General features: G+C 34.3%; 2 protein-coding genes across 2 annotated transcripts in view; both read right to left on the bottom strand.

The window, feature by feature from the left end:
* LOC138713449 (serine beta-lactamase-like protein LACTB, mitochondrial) overlaps nt 1-1,486 on the bottom strand; it is a 40,498-nt gene extending 39,012 nt beyond the window's left edge. The window contains exon 1 of the mRNA XM_069845561.1: nt 680-1,486. Within this exon, the coding sequence (XP_069701662.1) occupies nt 680-1,013 (334 nt within the window). The 5' untranslated portion in view covers nt 1,014-1,486. The remainder of the gene's footprint in view (nt 1-679) is intronic.
* Nucleotides 1,487-7,672: 6,186 nt separating this feature from the next.
* RpS27 (ribosomal protein S27) lies at nt 7,673-18,445 on the bottom strand. Its single transcript, XM_069845458.1, has 4 exons — nt 18,346-18,445; nt 16,751-16,859; nt 10,334-10,444; nt 7,673-7,877 (listed from the first exon to the last, which is right to left on the bottom strand). The coding sequence occupies exons 1-4, from the start codon at nt 18,349-18,351 to the stop codon at nt 7,849-7,851; spliced, it is 255 nt and encodes an 84-aa protein (XP_069701559.1). The 5' UTR covers nt 18,352-18,445; the 3' UTR covers nt 7,673-7,848.
* Nucleotides 18,446-19,644: the final 1,199 nt, after the last annotated feature.

Genomic DNA, 19,644 nt, shown 5'->3' with positions numbered 1-19,644 from the left:
TTTTTTTAAACAGGCGTTTTGTCATTTTTTAAATTAAAGACAACTTTGAACAGCTTTTTCTCAATTTTGATTGAATAGCGCTTAATTATGCCGTCCAATTTCTATGACCAAACGCAAAATCATAGTTCATACCACAGTCTAGTATATACAGTCACGAAGCTCAATACGTAGTAAATATGCATCCATTTATAGTTCCACTAGGATCGCTAATATTGCCTCATTACAGACAATGCAAAATGGTACAGGCACAGTCTATTGTTCCTAGTACTCTCACAACTCAAGCTTCGTGACTGTATATACTAGACTGTGGTTCATACCATGTCGATGGAAACCATCTTGCACTATCATGGATGAGAAACTTAAATCTGTATAAAACAGAACATGATAAGAAAAGACTCTAGAGAGAAATGAATGGAGGAAAATCATCGGGATAATCAAGGGTCAAAACAGACTGGAAGAAGTCAGAGGGGAGAAATTGGGAAAAATCTCAATATTTGCTGCTTTTGTTTTACGCTATCGGACAACCATCATAACATTAACATGAAAAGCAACTCTCTCCCAAAATTAAGTTAACATAACCTAGATTAAACTCCTGATGACTCAACATTCGGTTCGTCCAGCATATACTAAATGTTAAATTTATATAATAATAACATTAACAAGATGTATCGGTACTTACCCTCTGTCCAGACTGTTTTCCCATTGATGCTCACACCTATCACCAAACCAGGTGTACCCACTTCATCCTTCAATCTGTAAGCTAGATCTCTAGATTTCGTAATAGCGTCACTTATGGATAAATTCTCCTTCTCATAAACTAATGTATTTATAACTTGGTTTTGGGGAAATATACCATTTTCTTTATTTTCTGTTTCTTTCTGAATGTCTTGTGCAGTGACCCACCCTCGGACCCCAGATTCATGATTATCTTTCAAATACTGATTCTTGAACCCGTACGCAACTGCTAAAGAACCAGCAGCAGCACTGAATATATACGCCGCCTTTCTATACATTTCTCGGTTAAAATAATACACAATTACATAACATGATACGAAAAACTCCAATCACGAAATACGCCAACCACTAACCACACATAAATATCAGTTACGAGTAATATTAAAGAAATAATTATATATTCACGTTTCTGTATATAATTAATATCGATAACAAAATAACAAGCAACGCAGTTTTTGTATAATACACGTTTAGAGATAACGTTAAATATTATGTACACAAAATGTTTACACACGGAAACACATGTTTGGTGAGTCGGTGACTTGGTAATTTAACCGGATCTAGTTCATTAGAGAATTGATGTGCAATAAAATTACAAAACACGAAATATTACATATACAGTTACATAATTCTTACAGACTTAGTTTCTTCAATGTGTTTAGAATATACAATTTGGAGCATTAATTATGAATTTTAATGTGTAACGCTATAAAAGTAAAATTATAAACCAACAACTATGTCATCTAGGATAGAATTCTTTTGGTAGCCCTGCGGCTACATCTATCAAAAAAAAAATAAAAATAAAAAAAAAAAGGTCGAATGATACCGAATAATGCCGAGCAGCATTTTTAACAGCTGATTATATCTAATTTGCATAACTGGGACAGATTCATTTCAGTGGCGGCTCATGTGATTATCTTATGGAATGATAGTGGGGGGGAACGTGTAAAAGCAAATAAATAAAGCTCTAATGTAAACAAAATTAGTTTTAAAGTGGATTATAATTAGCTTTAGTTCTCCAATATTTATTAACTGTAATGCCAAATTCTTAACATTAATTTTACTTCTTTAAGATTTTAAGGACTAAGGTTGTCATATTTAATACTATATACCACCTCTCAGAATAATGAATGTTTTTTTATGGAAATCACATACAGCATCTCCTATGTTGATGAAAAAGTACTCATATTTCGGAAAATACTTTTTCTAAACGTTTATAAACTGATGTTAGACAATGGTTGAAAGTAGGTCTACTTTCCAATAAAAATAAACATGATTTTTTTAGAGTTATTTTACGACGCTGTATCAACATCTCAGGTTATTTAGCATCTGAATGAAATGGTGATAATGCTGAAGAACTGAGTCTGGGGTCCAGCACCGATAGTTCAGCCCCAGCATTTGCTCATAGTGGGTTGAGGGAAAACCCTGTAAAAAAACCTCAACCAGGCAACTTGCCCCAACCAGGATTCGAACCTGGGCACCTGGTTTAGCGATCAGACGCGCTAACCATTACTTCACAGGTGTAGACAATACGTAATTTAAAATTCATATTGAAAGACCTGCCAATTGGGCAGAACACGTATGTATGTATTGAAAATATTTGGAAATTTTTAACAATTGAAACTAGTTACTTATTTCTACATGTTCAGAATATTTATTTTGCATGCATTATCCTATTTCCACGAAATATTCACTGAAATCATAATAAAATAAGAGCCGAAAAATAGGTAAAATAATCACCACAAAATCACATCTTTATTCATTATGTAACAGGCTGGACCATCATCACTGTTGACTCAGTCCTGAATATCTTCTACTATAGACAGATTTCTCACCACTCCTAATAAGTTGTTCATGATAGTCTTTGATTTCAATTCCTTCGCTCTCGAATTAAACACTGGCATATATAATTTTCTTCCATGTGTTGGCCAATGTAGAGAACTGTATATAGTTTACTGCAGCTCAAAATTGAAAATAATCAACCTTAAATTATTTACTGCACTTTCTTAGAAAAACAAACTACAGTACGTGAAAGTTTAAGGCTTGTGTTGCACAAGTACAAAAACTCGTTTTACTTCTAATTCTATTTCAGAATATTTGTCTTGATTAAATTATAAGTTTAAAGGTGTTTTGCTGTAGTATTTTATTTTATGCCACTTTAAAAAGTTATTCAGCATTAAATTTCAACAAGGAATAAAATAAAAGTGGCAACCACCATGGGTTTACACTTTCAGCTGTTTTTTCTTTCGTAACTCATTTCATCTACAGGAACTGCTTGGGACTACAGTCCCTGGGGCTTATACTCTCTTGCAGCTAGGGTTGCCAGATTCGTCAGAAATCCAGGACAAGTGATGATACTACGTATCTTAACATGACTAAACATTTGAATTAATTCAATTTGTAATACAAATGATTTATTCCTTTTATGTATTTCAACCAATTAGACAATGCCAAAACTTTTTATTTTGTTACATTTTTACTAAATTATTAAATTTCCAATGAATTAATGATAAGGGCTGGAAAAATGTCTTTACAGCCTGATTAATACAGAAAAAAATTCACGATGCAGTGTTTAAATTCTACCAGTAATGCATCAACCTCCAGAGTAAAGATACTGTATAATATCTAATACATACTATAGTATTATAGTTACTTCAATATAGCCCGTGTCCACACCTGTGGAGTAACGGTTAGTGCATCTGGCCGCAAAACCAGGTGACCCAGGTTCGATTCCCGGTCGGGGCAAGTTACCTGGTTGAGGTTTTTTCCAGGGTTTTCCCTCAACTCAATATGAGCAAATGCTGGGTAACTATCAGTGCTGCACCCCAGACTCATTTCACTGGCATTATCACCATCTCATTCAGACATTAAATAACCAAGATGTTGATAAAGCGTCATAAAATAACCTACTAAAAATATATATATATATATATATATATATATATATATATATATATATAACCCGATAGGAGGTGCCAGGCAGCTTTGACAATGAAGTTGAATATAGGTTGGACAGTCTTAAAAAAGTAAATAAGGAATTTTAAAAATAATTTTATAGAAGTGAGCAAAAAATTGTATTTTTTCAATTTTTTTGACATTCCAGGACAAATATTACTCAATCCAGAATACAGGACATACCATTAGAATCCAAAACAATCCTGGGAAATCCAGGACATCTGGCAATCCTGCTAGCAGCTCTCAGACAGTAAGCAAGATCCAGGTGTTAACATCTGCATTAACAGAATCTTTGTTTCCACACTGATAAATAGGGATCGTAATTTTTGGTAATAGAGATATGCACGTCAATAACCACGAAATATACCTCTATGTTACATGTATACAGAATCTCCCTATTAAAATTCTATAGGACCTAAAACACCTAAATGAACCATCAAATCCTATAAATACGGTACCTAAAAACTATGTTTATGTTGAAAAATGCCTTTTTAGTAATTTGCACAATATATCTATATATATAAATTGAACTGGTAATGGAAATTACGGGAAAACGGCTTTACGGATTTTAATAAATGACCCCTCATTTTGAACCTTGGAACACAAAGTTTTTCGGAAAAGTAGTAGTTTTCAGTGAAATGTCAATTTTGAACATAATTTTCCTATTTTCCAAAATCCATCTGTCGTCAGTTTTGAAACTAGCTAATAGCATTCACAGCCGACTTGATATATCCTTCGCTTTTTTGTAAAGGAGAAGCGAAGCGAGCATCAAATCGGCAGTGTTGCATTTCAGAATAAAACAAAACACATACTACAGTAAACAATATTACACGAAGGCCATGATCTGCAAGAATGCTGACATATTTAGAGCTCAAATTAAATTGGTTATTAGAAACTTTACTAAAAATAATTTACAGGTTCGATTCTGTGGTGTGTAATTTTCTGGGTACAGCTGTGTATTGGATATTAAAAACTACAAAACTTGAGGTGGTTTGATGACATTATTACCATTAGAAATGAAATATTATTGTAGTTAATCCCATGATGTGACTATTTTTCATTAATTATACATATTAATGCTATAATTGATGAAATGAAAGTGAAACGTTTTGGGGATATATAAGTAGATGTAGAGAACAACTTAAATTAGATTTTGATTTCTACATTTTACTGAGTGGCGGCTATATAGTATATATAGTATATGTTACTTACTGAAAGCTATAAAACTTACGTAAGATAATAATAATCAAATATTTTTATAGTTATTAATCAAGTGGGGTTGGGTCTTTTTCATATATTTAATGGCGGTGTGGTGTAGATATTTATATGCGTGGTTCTCTTCAGTATTGGCTCGAGAGAATCTTTCATTTTTATGGAAGCAAATAACTTTCAGAATGTCTGGTATTCTTCATTGAAAATAAATCTGAAAAATGTTTATTTGAACGTCTAATGAACTTAGTTTGCAGCATTTGCTGCATAAGCCACTAGTTTAAAATAGAAATACTGGTACTAAAAATGTAAGAATGCTCAAAATACTACAAAAATGCTATTTAAAATGTAAAAAAAAATTCTCTTACAAACACTGGTCTGGCAAGTTCGAACCATATTGGTCTCAGAAGGTAGGGAAGACTTCACCCAATTTCCTGGAACCGAAGTTTGTTTGGAAAAGTCCATCTAGCATAAAAGGAGTTGGTTAGGTTAGGTAACAGTTTATATAATTTGAGACTTCAGTACAGTAGCACTCATTGTCAGCACCAATTCTTTGTACATAAACTCCACTTAAAATGGAATATTCTGCCATCTATCCACAGTATGCGGAACCCGAATCATGCAAGTGAAAGTGGGTATATAGGCATTGGAGAGAAAAAAAAACACACTACAAAAAAAAAAAAAAAAAAACAACTAAAATTAAAATTGTAGATAAATTCCTAAATTTAATTTTATAAAATCATAAAACTCTTTTTTTTTTTTAAGCACCCAGAAATCCGTTCCCTAGTGATGTGCATAAGATCTCCATTCTCCCCCAAAAATATACTCCCTCTGTTTCAAAATATAGTATAGAAAGATGTAATTAATTCAGTTTCAAAACATGGTATAATTTGTTAAAGTTCTCAGTAATATAATGTAACTTTAATACAGCTTCTAGATACTTATTTGTTTGATAAATTAACATAAGAAAAACATAAAAATTAGGTACATTTCATTCTGTGTTATGTCAAATTAATAAAATAAAAAACAAACTTTGTTTCGAGAGGGGCCAATTAACAAAAAAACTGCAATAAATTATAACCCGTTTTTGTAGACTACTGAGCCTTAGATTAAAAAAAAAAATTTTTTTAGTTGGTTATTTAACGACGCTGTATCAACTACGAGGTTATTTAGCGTCGATGAGATTGGTGATAGCGAGATGAGGCCGAGGATTCGCAACAGATTACGTGACATTCACCCTACAGTTGGGGAAAACCTCGGAAAACCCCAACCAGGGATCGAACCCGCGTCCAAGCGTAACTTCGGACCTGCAGGCAAGTGCTTTAACCGACAGCTACGTTGGTGGCTTTGAACTTTAGATGTTCTATTCAAAATTGACTGGGTTGTTGTTACATTTTCTGCAACAGGAACACCACAGGAGGTGCCCATTTGATTTCTGTTCATAATGAATTATTTAAATATTAGAAGATTAGAAACATTCACAACTCCACTGTCTGATAGTCCCTTTACTACTGAACAGAATACCACACCACAAAACATTTCGTGCTACTATACCATATTTCAGAACAGAGAATTTAACTGACGAAATACCCACCCCAAAATAGTGGTAGTTATAACACCCATTTTACTTCTACAAAAAATATTGCCCCTACTGATAAACAATACCGTGATATTGTCCACAGTTATCAAGTCAGTCTGTAGCTGCACTGAACTCTAAAATGGGAATTTTTTTATAGTTATTCTTTACTAATGTGAGGGTAGTTGAAGGTAATGAGTGAATGTTTTTACCACCAGTTGTACCATGTTAAACTTGAGCTTTACAAACTAAGGAGGGAGTGGGGGGTGGACATTATTAGGAGGGGGTTTGTATGTAATATTACACTCATTCTTTACACTCTCAGATCTGAGCCTTCAACAGTACAGCCTTCTGTCGGCTATAAAGTCACCATTAGTGTTTAGATGCTCACAGAAAAGAGATTAATAGTACATTATGCAACGAGCCCATAATGGTAGTAATTAAGACGCGAGTATGTTTATGAAACGAGCGAGAGTTTCATAATTTTCATACGAGCGTCTTAATTACCATTATAGGCAAGTTTCATACGACTTTTTATGCTCGACCATATTTCTAACTTGAAATTATTCATAAGTATTCATGTTATTCTCATCTGACTGGGGAGCGGAACTGACCTTGTGCAATATCTCGTAAATTGTGAGATTTGCGCAGACGCGAAAGTATTGATTTTTTTCAGAGGAACAAATGTCATTGACCTTGATATAATCTAGAGAGTAAAATAAACATTAATCTTGATATAACCTTGAAATTTATTTAGACATTGCAAATCGAGATGACAAATTGAATTTATTTGAATATTATTTAAAATTAACGCTAATTATTATAGTAACAGAACATAACCTTCTGCGACAGTATTGGATTTCCAGCCTCCGTGACGTTTCACTAGTTGTCTTTCGATTTCATATCCGAGAATCAATACTTGCACTTTCATATTGCTACAATGGTGTTTTCTGATTGGTGGAACACCTGAACTTCAATGAATAGGTGTACTTTAATGAGATCCATTAAAGGGCTGCTACCAGGTGTATAATTACTACATTTCAGCATGGTCGAGCATAAAATACATTATTATCTGCAATATTCTGATCAAACCACGTATTTTTTTCGCCTTTTGTTAAGGATCCTGAAGTATATTTAAAAATAAAAAATGTAGAGAATATTCCCCAATTGCAAATAAAACTGAGTATACAGTTAACATCTTTTGTACAACATTGTTCCCTTTGACGAGCCTTTTATTAACTCAAGAAACGTCACAAGTATTACAGTATTAAAAAAAGTCAAACAATGCAAGTTCTTTATAACATATGCACATCTTATTAAATATACCAATTCCCCCAGTTTGTGTTTAAAGGCTTCATCTTGGGGATTTCCATTTAATGTTGTTTTCTTCTAAACGAGCAACCTGAAACAAAAAAGAGAAACACATTTCAATTCAAGAAGCCATGTACTGCGGTCAACAGAGTCATTAAGGCATAGTTGTAATTTTCACCATTTTTAATACTACGTAAATTATGTGGTAATTAAGTATGAAATACCTATTATAAATATCTTTAAAATGAATAACTACAACAAATTAAAAGTAAAAAAAGAAAAGGTTGAATTTAACGTGATTAATATTTGCAAAGTTATTAGTCAAGTTATACTGAATTTTTTTTTTTTTTTTTTTTTTTTTTACAATTAATTGGACCACATTTTACAGAAAGGAATCAAACCCATATACTTAAACTGAGCAAAATGCACTTTAAAGTTAAACGTGAGAGATAAATTCACAAGTAGGCTACATAAAGATAAATAATTTTTGGCACTACAGAATTATCTGTTATGGTTACCATTGGTTATTATTAATGCAGAAAAATTTGCTCCGGTACTGGGGACCCGAGTTCGATCCCCGGCGCCAGAGCGAATTATTCTCCATTAATAACCAGTATACTTATTGCTTTAAACAAAAGTGTATTATACAAAGTATCTTTGTAAAAAATATGGATCTTTGAAATTATAAATTACACTAGTCTACAAACAAACTCGAAAGTATCTGGTGTGTAAATGGGTGGATTTAGCTAATTTTGGGGAGCTGAATTCAGTGGAAAAATCAATTTTTCTTTCTATCACATAACATTTCCTAGATACACAGTACTAACACAAAGACAGTAATATGATATTGGTAAATAGGGACCATTTTAAATTCAAGTATAACATAATCCTTAGAACCCCACTAAAGTTTTCTTAACATAAAAAAAACTCTTATAAACCAGCAAAGTCACGTTTCAGCATGGACTACAGTGCTGACATCACTGAGTCGTCCCTACCAGTCAATGCCAGCACACTTTACGCACAACTAAATACTTCTGCCATTTAGTGACTCTTGAAAACTTCTTCCACCATATAATACAGTCAAATACAGAGTTCAACCATCATACTTCTGATTTATTACACACTATCCCTGAAAAAATGATATTGACAATGTAAAGATATTTTTAAAAATCCATATAAAATCTAAAATATCTCAAAACGATTACATAATACAGCAATTCCAAAGGCCATTTTGGATTCTACAACCAAACATTGATATGAATGGATTTATTACACACCAGATGCAAAATGGCTGTTAGGCAGTGTTACTAATATATTAAGCTTGTTTGAGAGTTGGTTCCTTTCTGCAGAATGTGGTTCATTATTGGTTGCAGTTATTCACTTTATAAAGACATTTGTAATTGGTATTTCATACTTAATTACTCGTGAATTGTCACACAATATTTGCCAAGACAGGACTAATGGCTTCATTGCCAAATGTCTAAGCATTTGAACAATTAATTCCCGATTTACCACGAAAATCGTCTGTAGCTGCATTTAGATTGGCAACAGGCCATGATTGTTTGGCCAAACATCTGCATAGAATTGGAATATATCAGTCCCCAACTTACTTCAACACTAGTGAACGAATATGACCTCGAAACTGAACAAAGCAGTGGATAATGAAGGTGGGGGAGAGAATAAGGATGGTTTTATCCATTTGCATTCCTATCCTCCACTTAATCCGAAATTTCGATAATCCAAACTGGCCCTGGTCCCATGAAGTTCGGACTAGCATGTTTTTACTTATGTGGTTTTATGTTGCAATGCCTTAAATATGCATTTTTATGCAAATAAAACTTCAGAATTACGATCATAAATATGTGATAAATTGTCGTATCATTGCTGCATCTTGAAAATCTGCTATGTGCATTTAAGCAGATTTTTCAGGAGAAAGAAAAAACCTTCTCACTTTTAAATCCCTTGATTTTCAAAATTACCTACTGTACGTTTGGTATAATTTCATCATTTTTCATGTTTTGAATGAAATTATACTGAAAGTAGCTTTGAAAATCAAGGGAATTAAGTGATAATGCTTTTTCCTTTCTCCTGAAAGATCTGTTTAACCCTTTGAAGCAAAAAATTAATTTTTTATGTTTTTCATATCATGGATCATACCAAAGCTTCGATCAATTTTTTTTCAACATTTTAAGTCTACACACAATTTCAAAACACAGATGGCAACTCTATGTATACTTAAGAGGTGGTTCCTCAGTGGAATATCTACGCCATAAAATTTAGAAAGAAAGAAAGCGGTGGTTATTCTGAATAACCACTATGCCGCAAAGGATTAAATGCACATAGCGGATTTTGGAGGTGAAACAATGATATGAAGTTTCAGCGAAGTCAAATGATTGAATGAATCAATCCACGAATGAATGAACAAGCAAATAAATAAATAAAAGTAAAAATTTAAAAAATGACAGTCGTATTTATACTTATAGCAAGTTGGAATATTAGCTTTCAGTACCTAGAAATCCGAGCCCTACAAGAACTATATATAATTACCTTCAGTGAGTCTCGCCCTGCCACCTGTTGGTTGACACAAGATCGTCGAACATCCTGCACACACTACTACACTCTGTGCATGACTGAACACCGTTGTGATCTTGTAGCAACCTGCAACATAAACACAAAACACTGAGCATCAGGACAACTTATGTTTGCAACTCTCTGGCATTGTTTGTTGAGAACACTTGTTAAGTTGATACGTGTAAAGGTGAAGGTATTATATCAGTTTGAAGTAAAATATGACTGGTTTTGTTTCTTGGATAAAATTCTAGAATTAGGATAAGAGCTTGAGCCACTGGTACTAAGGACAAGAAGTTATCAATACAGCAGGCATGGGTCATGAGGGGAAAGAAAATAGAAAATGTTTGTTAATAAATATACTATCGTACCTCTTTCTTCCCTCTCAATTTCTCCTTTTAAATCTGCAATTTTATTAACCATCATGTTACAGATTAGTAACACATAAAGTCAGTAGAACTGCAGCATAAGACGAGCTTGAAGTGTGTAGAGGCATAGAATAAAAGTAAAACAAGCAAACATAACCTAACCTAAACAAAAACTAACCCAAGAAAACCAAACTAATCTAATGAAACAAATTAAACTCAGATAACAGTACTCAAGGGAGAAAAAAATAAATGTACTAAAACAGAGTAAAAAATAAGTGAACTAAAACTATCTGAGGAAACCAAAAATAAAACTAACTTCAAGGAAGTAAAACAGTACTTCTTTTAATAGCATTACCACGTTAATATACAGATGTACAGTGAAACCTGTTCAAATCGGAACCTGAATAATCCAGAATCCTGTCTATTTCAGAACAATTTATTGGTCCCGGCAAAATTCATATGTATTATGTGTAATTTTTTCTGAATAAAACAGAAACTGTCCAACACGGAAACTGTCGGCTAGTGTTCAAAACGGAAATGATATTTTGGACACACTACTTTAATGTAAACTATATTCTGAAACAATATGTGCTTTCAAGGAATGTACTAAATATGTAGGACACTAAGATAAAAAGTTTTCTTTGCAAAATTTTTGAGAGTGCGAGAGTGTGTTGGTCTGGTGGTCATAAAATTACCCTGTTGACTAGGTAGACAAGTCCCTTCAAAGATGTTCAAAGCTTCACTCGGTATATTGTCGTAGCTGGGCAGAATGACGTGTAGTGATTTCGTGATAAAAAAAAAAAGTTGCGTAAAAATGTGGCATTACCATGAAGTCATGGATAAATTTATAACAGGATGCGAAACTGCGGTCAGCACCATCTGGCTTTGGGGGTCAGAAATAAGGTGATCAGCGCCCAACGTCGTAGGTGGTGAACATTAGAACTACGTGTTGGGTACATTACCCAGAGTTCTCTATTTATCCATTTGAGATATTGCTGTACGGGAAAGTCGAGGAGCTGAGATGGCGGACTGAAACTTGCTAATAGTATTAGTATTAGTATTTATTTATTTAACCTGGTAGAGATAAGACTGTCAGGCCTTCTCTGCCCCTCTACCAGGGGATTACAACTATAACATGAACAATAAGATTACAATTAATATTAAATTTACAATTACAATTACAATAAATATTAAAGTACAACAAGAATACCTGATTAATGGAAGCTAGACATTTTATCATAGAAGTTAAGAACAAAGAATATTTTCGTATTTACTAAATTACAAATTAAACCTACAATAACAAAATTCTGTAGTGATGAAATTACCGGATATTGAAATATTTTGTGATAGATTAAGAGAACTATTTACAAGAAACCATGTCTGAACGAGTCTCAATTACTGACCAAGTGCCTAGTAAGTTTGCGTTTGAATTGAATTTTATTTCGACAGTCCCTGATGCTAGCAGGTAACGAATTCCAGAGTCTTGGCAGGGCTATTGTGAAAGAGGATGAGTATGAAGAGGTGCGATGGGATGGTATTGTTAGTATTGTTTCATGGCGAGAGCATGTGTTCAGATTGTGGTGGGAGGAAAGGTAAGTGAAGCGAGACGACAGGTACGAAGGAATAGAAGAGTTCAAGATTTCGAAGAGAAGGAGAAGTGAATGTAAATTTCTTTTCTTATCTAGTTTAAGCCAACCTATTGCTTCCAGGGATGGGGTAATGTGATCATATTTACGAACATTGCTTACAAAACGTACACACAAGTTATGAGCACATTGAAGTTTCGTTTTGTCGCTGGAAAGGTCAGTCAGTAAAATGTCAGCATAGTCAAAATAGGGAAATACAAGCATCTGCACAAGGGACTTTTTTAAGCAAGAGGGAAGATGAATATTTATCCTTTTTAGCACATGGATAATAGAATATACTTTTCTGCAGGTTTCTGTGATTTGCATGTCCCAGTTGAGATTATTATCCATGTGAATGCCAAGATTTTTTACCGAAGAACTGAAAGGGATATGCACTGTACTTACTTTAACGGGGGAAATGTCGAGGTGCTTTACAGCGTCGGTTTGCCGTTTGTGTCCTAATATAATTGCTTGTGTCTTTCCAGGATTGATATTAAGATGGAATTTCTTTGTCCATGTCACAATCGAGTCAATGTCTTCGTTCAATTTATCTATAGCGTCATTTATTCGATCTAAGCAGGAAGAGATGTAGCATTGAAGGTCGTCAGCATACAAGTGATAGTTACAATGCCTTACATGAAATGTAATATCATTGACATATATTGTGAACAACAATGGTCCGAGTACCGAACCCTGTGGTATACCTGATGTTATGTTAAGCCAGGAAGAGCTTCGATTCCCGGATACAACACATTGTTGTCTTTCCCGTAAGTAGGATTCGAACCAACTCACAGCAGTCTCTGACAAATGCAGATTTCTCAATTTATGGGTGAGCATGTCAAAATTTACAGAGTTGAAAGCTTTGCTAAGGTCAAGAAGTGTTAGTATTGTTACTTTATTAGAGTCGATTGCTTCACGAATGTCTTCGGTCACTTTAAGTAGAGCAGTGCTTGTGTTGTGTCCAGCTCTGAAACCTGACTGATACTTGTCGAATAGTTTGTGTTCGTTCATGTAGTTAGTAATTTGTCTGTGTACTATTCTTTCCAGTGCTTTTGATATGGCTGGCAGGATACTGATAAGTGAACATAAAGTGATACGTGTGTGTATAAGCAGTGTATGTTAAACAGTGATGTTTATAGACGTTGTAAAAATAGTGTTGAATGTATTGTAAAATAATAGTAATAGTATTATAATAAATTGATCCCTAGAAAGTTAATTGCCTTAACCAAGATGACCTTAATGAATACACAAAATAAAGTTAAAATACAGAATAAATTATCAGAAAAGTTCATAACTCACAATGGAATTAGACAGGGTGACTCCTTATCAACACTCTTATTTAATAGAATGTTTCAATACTTTGCTTTTGCTGATGATGTAGCTGTATTTGCACGGAATGTGTTATCCTTAGATGATGTCCTCAAACAGATACATAATGAGACAAATGCTTCAAATTTAAATATTAACAGAACAAAGACAAAGTATATGAATAACATAACCACGAGAGACTGTAAAAACTGTTGTCTTAAATGAGGTTACTTTTGAGAAAGTGTCAAGGTTCCGATATCTCGGCTCGATAGTCACCGAGGATAACAACATATTAACTGAGATCAAGGATAAAATAGCCATTGGCAATCGACGCCTCAGAGCATTAGATAAAATTATAAGAACCAGATATATCTAAAAAAAAAATGAAGGTGAGGATTTATAAAACAATTATTAAACCTACGGTGACTTTTGGAAGCGAAACCTGGACTCTACCTGAACGAGCAGTAACCATCTTAAATACGTGTGAAAGGAAAATTTTAAGAAAAATTTATGGCCCTATTTATGATAAGGGAGAGTGGAGAATTAGGACCAATTCTGAACTACAAAAACTATATAAAGATCCAAGTATTGTCACTGATATAAAAATTAGACGGCTGGAGTGGCTGGGCCACATTATCAGAATGGTCAATAATAATATTCCTAAAAGATTACTAGATGCCACGCTAAGCGGTAAAAGAAGAGCAGGAAGACCTAAACTACGATGGTTGGATGATGTTCAGGATGATCTAGTTAAAGCAGGAATTAAGAGATGGAGACGGAGAGCCCTAGAGAGGGAAGATTGGGCGGCAATTCTTAAGGAGGTCAAGGCTAAACTAAAAGGGCTGTATGACCACAGATGATGATGATAATAAATTGAACTAAGTAGTTCTTGCAGACTTTTCCATTGTGCTGTACAATAAATACCCAAAGAATACAAACCCAATTATCTAACCTTTTGCTTTATTTTTTGTCTCTGTCTGGTTATATTTTAATCGGGTAGTGTAAAACACATCGTCTCTTTTATCTTCCTGTTGGCTCCGGTAAGAATTTTCAGTAGAATATGCTGTGAGGAATAAAAATGGCTTTTATTTTAAATTGGGTTAGTTTTGAATATCGCTTAGGGTGGGAGGGAATACTTTCTGCACAGTTTAACATTTTCGTCACCAGGTGTGCTGCTAAATGCATGGAGTAATTACTCTTTTCGCTACTTGGTGCGCTGCTAGATGTAATAACGCCCCTCCCACAAACAGATGGCAGCAAGATCATTTTCTACAACAGTGCCTCTAGTATGTGTTACGGGAAACTCAGTAAGTTTCGCATCCTATTATATATTTATCCTTGATGAAGTGATGAAGTAAAAGTTATCGAGTTACAGGAAAATGAGAAACGAACTGTATGGGAAATAATGTTGAAATTCAATAGTGCAAAACTCAGGTGTAACCTTTGGAAAATAAAAGCTGTATCATGAGTGGCTTGCATTCAATGATGGTGACATAAAAAGGAAACAGAAAACAACAAAGAAATAAACTGTTGTGGGAGTAGATTCTTTATGCCCTTTCGAAGACCATGTCAATTTCTGGACCTGTTCTGCAAAGCAAACCTTGAACTGGCAAAGAAATTAGATAAGATAAATAGAATTCAAGGCTTCTAAAGCATGACTCGTACTCCAATTAAATAATGTGCAATGATATACAGTACAGTATTATAGTAATGTTTTATACTAAATTTGATATTTTTCGTATAGACAAATTATAATTATTTCAACAAATAATAATTTGTGTCAGAATAATGTATATTTGAAAATATGCATTTGTGGGCAAAAAATTTATAATTGTGTTAAAATTCCGACGAAAATTCGATGGTTTTTTTTAATTTTTCGGACAAGGCGAGATAATTAATGTAAATAATATTATCATTAATGGTAATGATTAGCCACAACCCAAGGTGTTATTTTGTGACTATCCTTTTTTTTTTCTCATACAACAGACCCAATTGCACATGCTCTGGGCACATCACAGTCCAAGACTTGTTACAATTGTGCAACATTCGTAGGAAGTTTGTTACTTTGTATTTTTTTTTCGCGGATTTTTAGCGATTTTTTTAATTTGTATCGTGTAATTCGGTTTTAGAAATTAAAACTATTTTTTCCGCCATTTTTCAGTAATGTTTGTTTTTTGAAAAATCACGAAATATGGTCATTTTTTAAAGAAAGGAAAAAGGCCGTAATGACGAGCTACAGATTGACCATAGTCATTTTTGATTCAATTTATACTCAATATTTGTGTACTCATCACGTAATTTGTCCTTCCGAGTTTTCGCCTCCTAATTTTTTGGAGGAAAAAAAAAATAAATAAAGGGGCGAGGAGAAGTCATGCGATTAAATATGGTATCTAGTACTTACTTACTGGCTTTTAAGAAACCCGGAGGTTCATAGCCGCCCTCACATAAGCCCGCCATTGGTCCCTATCCTGAGCAAGATTAATCCAGTCTCTATCATCATATCCCACCTCCCTCAAATCCATTTTAATATCTTCCCATCTACGTCTTGGCCTCCCTAAAGGTCTTTTTTCCTCCGGCCTCCCAACTAACACTCTAATGGTATCCGTGCGGTTTTTTTAAAGCACTTCATGCCTTTGCTGCAGCAAAATGAGGGTCGAAAAAAAACGTAAGTAGGTCAACTGACTGCAAAATGGTGGACAATTTGGCTTCTATTACTGCAGTAATAAATGTAACCTTAAAAGAACCGAACATGTTAAATAGTTTCGACTTCCATGATAATGACATAGAATTATTATTACTAGATGATTTTAACAATAATAAACATTGCAAAAGACCAAAACATGCATTCCGCCATGATGGATTGTGCAGCAAACTCGTAAAGCGAAGTTTTGATTTGCTGCACGGTTGCTACAGCACTGCTGCAGTGATGGTGAAGCAAATGTTATAAAAGAACGGTCTGGCTGCAGCGCTTTACGTCTTGCTTTAAAAAAAAAAGCACGGTATCTAGTAGGCTACTTAAAATGTGGAAGAAATTCTCGATTTGTTGCAAGTACATATTCCTATTATGGAGATGATTTAGAGTTACCAAGACTTACCAGGGCACTTCACGTCCATAAAGTATGAATTTGGATGCTGCACAAGTCTTTTTAACTTATGCTTCCGCTTCTCCTCTGCTGGAGATGGGTGTAGGAGGTCTTTCGCGAGCTGCGAACAGTCAAAACAAACATATTAGGCTATACTTAAATATCAGCTATTAAAGATCTGGGTCAGGTTCGGTTTATTAATGTGTATAGGCCTACATGCATATACAAGCGAAGGGTGAGCAACATTTTAAACATTTTTCTGGAATAAATTTCAGAATACGGTTACCTTCCTTTCCCTCTTCCTTCAAAATTCCAATCTTGAGAACACAAAATTAATTATTGGTACTAAAAAGTGCCTTTTCGTAAGCATGATGATGCGTATTCGATAAACACAGACAAATCTGCCCTTTTTAGCATTCTAAGATAATTGTTGCCAATGAGGTAACCGTATACTGAAATTTTCCTTTTTTTCTGTATTTAAATTGAATTCCATTTTTGGAATTTACTACGCTGCTCAGTTCCAAACGTGTAATGATTCAAGTACATTGTTGAAGGTGTGACACTGAACGAGCTTCATAGAATTCACCACCGTTATGTAACTACAATTTATTTACAGACTCAATTTCACATTGTTCAGTGATGCTTCACACAACACAATCCACCCATCATTATCAATAATGACTTCAGAATCAACTCATCACTGTAAGTTATGTTGGCTAATACATTTTAATTATTCCAATTTCTTGAAATATCTTGCTTCAATAATGGGGCTCTAAAATGGATTTCCCTAACTTAAATTGTTTTAAAATAAAAAAATATATATCAAAAGGACTAAGAATACCCGTTACAACTACTAATTTGAATATTATTCTGTGACAATGTGCATTGCTGTGAATTATGTAAACAAAGCAAAACTGGTTTCAAATGAGCCATAACCACTGACGAGGGCTTAGCTATAATTATACATAATTAAATAACGCCAGATAATACGAAAAAGTAATTAAGTACCTCAATTTCTGAAACAACACACACATTCTTAATTATATTTACCGGTACCGTACAGGTATTTACTCTACAAAAACGGTATCCACATAAAAGCATACTCTACTTTATTCGTACGAATCTGTCTTCCACATAACCACACCAAATTTAAATATTTAACACAAAAACACACAAACGAAAATACTTTTGTGCGAACAACAACAGCGTGGCACAGCCATTAGAGTAGCGCTACATCTTGGCATTCCATTCTCAGGTCTGTATTTATTTTATTATAATCATGTTTATTTATCTACACGTCACAATCACAGTACCATATAAATTAAACTCTTACACAAAATAACTTATTATATTGTTCATTCACACGTAATTACAAAATGTCTGCGATATGCATGTCAAAACTTGCACGCTGGCTAGATAATGAACATGTGGACACAAGTAAGGACACGGAATTCCACTTATTTTCAACTGCTCTGAAATTAAACACGGAATCAAACATAAACTCAAATATTGTGTTTATATTTGTCACGTAATACTCTACTCTGAATACTTAATATGCACATAATTTCAGAATAAAACATACATATACGTCGTATTTTAATACTCACAGGCATGATTTCACCGTGTGGCTAAACCGGAAAAGGAACTTCTGGCACTAGAACAGTACACGAGTGGGAATCTCGAGCGCGTTCAGAAATCGAATGAGTTATATCAAAGAGAATAGGCCTTGTATTGCATACTATTGCGACTATTGCGAGCAAATGACACAATTATTGGCAATAATAACAATAATCGTTAATAGTCGAATTATGCATTAATGTGGAGTAATACGAATATTATGGTAATATAAAAAAATGATCTCCGCTATAATTATGTTTTTCCTGAATGGGTAATACATGAAATACTGTAAATAAAATTATTGAATTTATTACAATAATAGCCCATTACAAGGGGGAAAGGAATTGGCCACTCTACCCCATTTTCTCCTGGCCTAGTTACCTCATAAGTGGTGCCTTCGTGGTATTACTTGTGAGGTTCAGACCTGCCTTCGGACAGTTGACTAAAAAATATTCGAGGATAAACAGTGCAATGTGTGTGTGTGTGTGTGTGTGTGTGGGGGGGGGGAGAGATTCTATTCCAGATAGGGTAGTAAGACGTTAAAATAAATAAATAGATAAAATGGATCACTTGATAAATTATCCTATTTAAGAAAATTAGTATAAAATAAGGATGATGGAGTATGGAGTGGAAGGTCCTGGCCTGGGTTCAATCCCAAGTGGTAACAGGATTTTTCATTGCCAAAACTTCCAGAATGACCCAAAAATTCACCCAGCATCCCATCAAATTGATTAAATTTTTCCCAGGGTAAAAGGCTGAAGTGTGGTGCTGAATACACCATCTCATTCCGGTGCTGTGGTCAAGAAAGCATGCCCGCACAAGCACGTTCATGGCCCATGGGTACACCAGCCCCGTATGGACACATGAAAATTTTGCTCCCCCCCATCCCAAGTCACTTACAAATCTTACGACATTTTGCAGTCAAACTGTAAAAAAACAATTTAACATAATACTTTTTTTTTCTCTCGTACAGAGGAGGACCCAAAGACTTACACTGCAACCTGAGGCTTATTGTGCTTACCACTCCTATTCTTGTGAATGACTGGGTAGCCAAACAGCCACGCTCTTGTACAAGTACAGCACGCCGCACCTTGAACTAAACCCAAGCTATTATATGGACGATTATGATGATATGTGAATTAATGATGAATTGGTTGAGGGAAAACCCTAACCAGCTAATTTGTCCCAAACAGGATTTAAACCCGGGCCCGCTTATTTCATAGCCAGACGTACTGACCATTACTCCACAGCGCTGGACTAATACTATTAGCATAGACAAATAGACTATT

The sequence above is a fragment of the Periplaneta americana genome, chromosome 2 (assembly GCF_040183065.1).
Source record: "Periplaneta americana isolate PAMFEO1 chromosome 2, P.americana_PAMFEO1_priV1, whole genome shotgun sequence".
NCBI classification, from domain to species: domain Eukaryota; kingdom Metazoa; phylum Arthropoda; class Insecta; order Blattodea; family Blattidae; genus Periplaneta; species Periplaneta americana.
The sequence above is the reverse complement of the archived record's forward strand: the minus strand, read 5'-3'. Positions and strand labels throughout refer to the sequence as shown.

What these genes read in the sequence shown, in the direction of transcription:
- RpS27 (XM_069845458.1), bottom strand. An exon ending in TATGGACGTGAAGTGCCCTG is followed by an intron (nt 10,445 to 16,750) that starts GTAAGTCTTGGT and finishes TTTATGTTGCAG; the next exon opens with GTTGCTACAAGATCACAACG. An exon ending in CAGGGCGAGACTCACTGAAG is followed by an intron (nt 7,878 to 10,333) that starts GTAATTATATAT and finishes TTTTTGTTTCAG; the next exon opens with GTTGCTCGTTTAGAAGAAAA.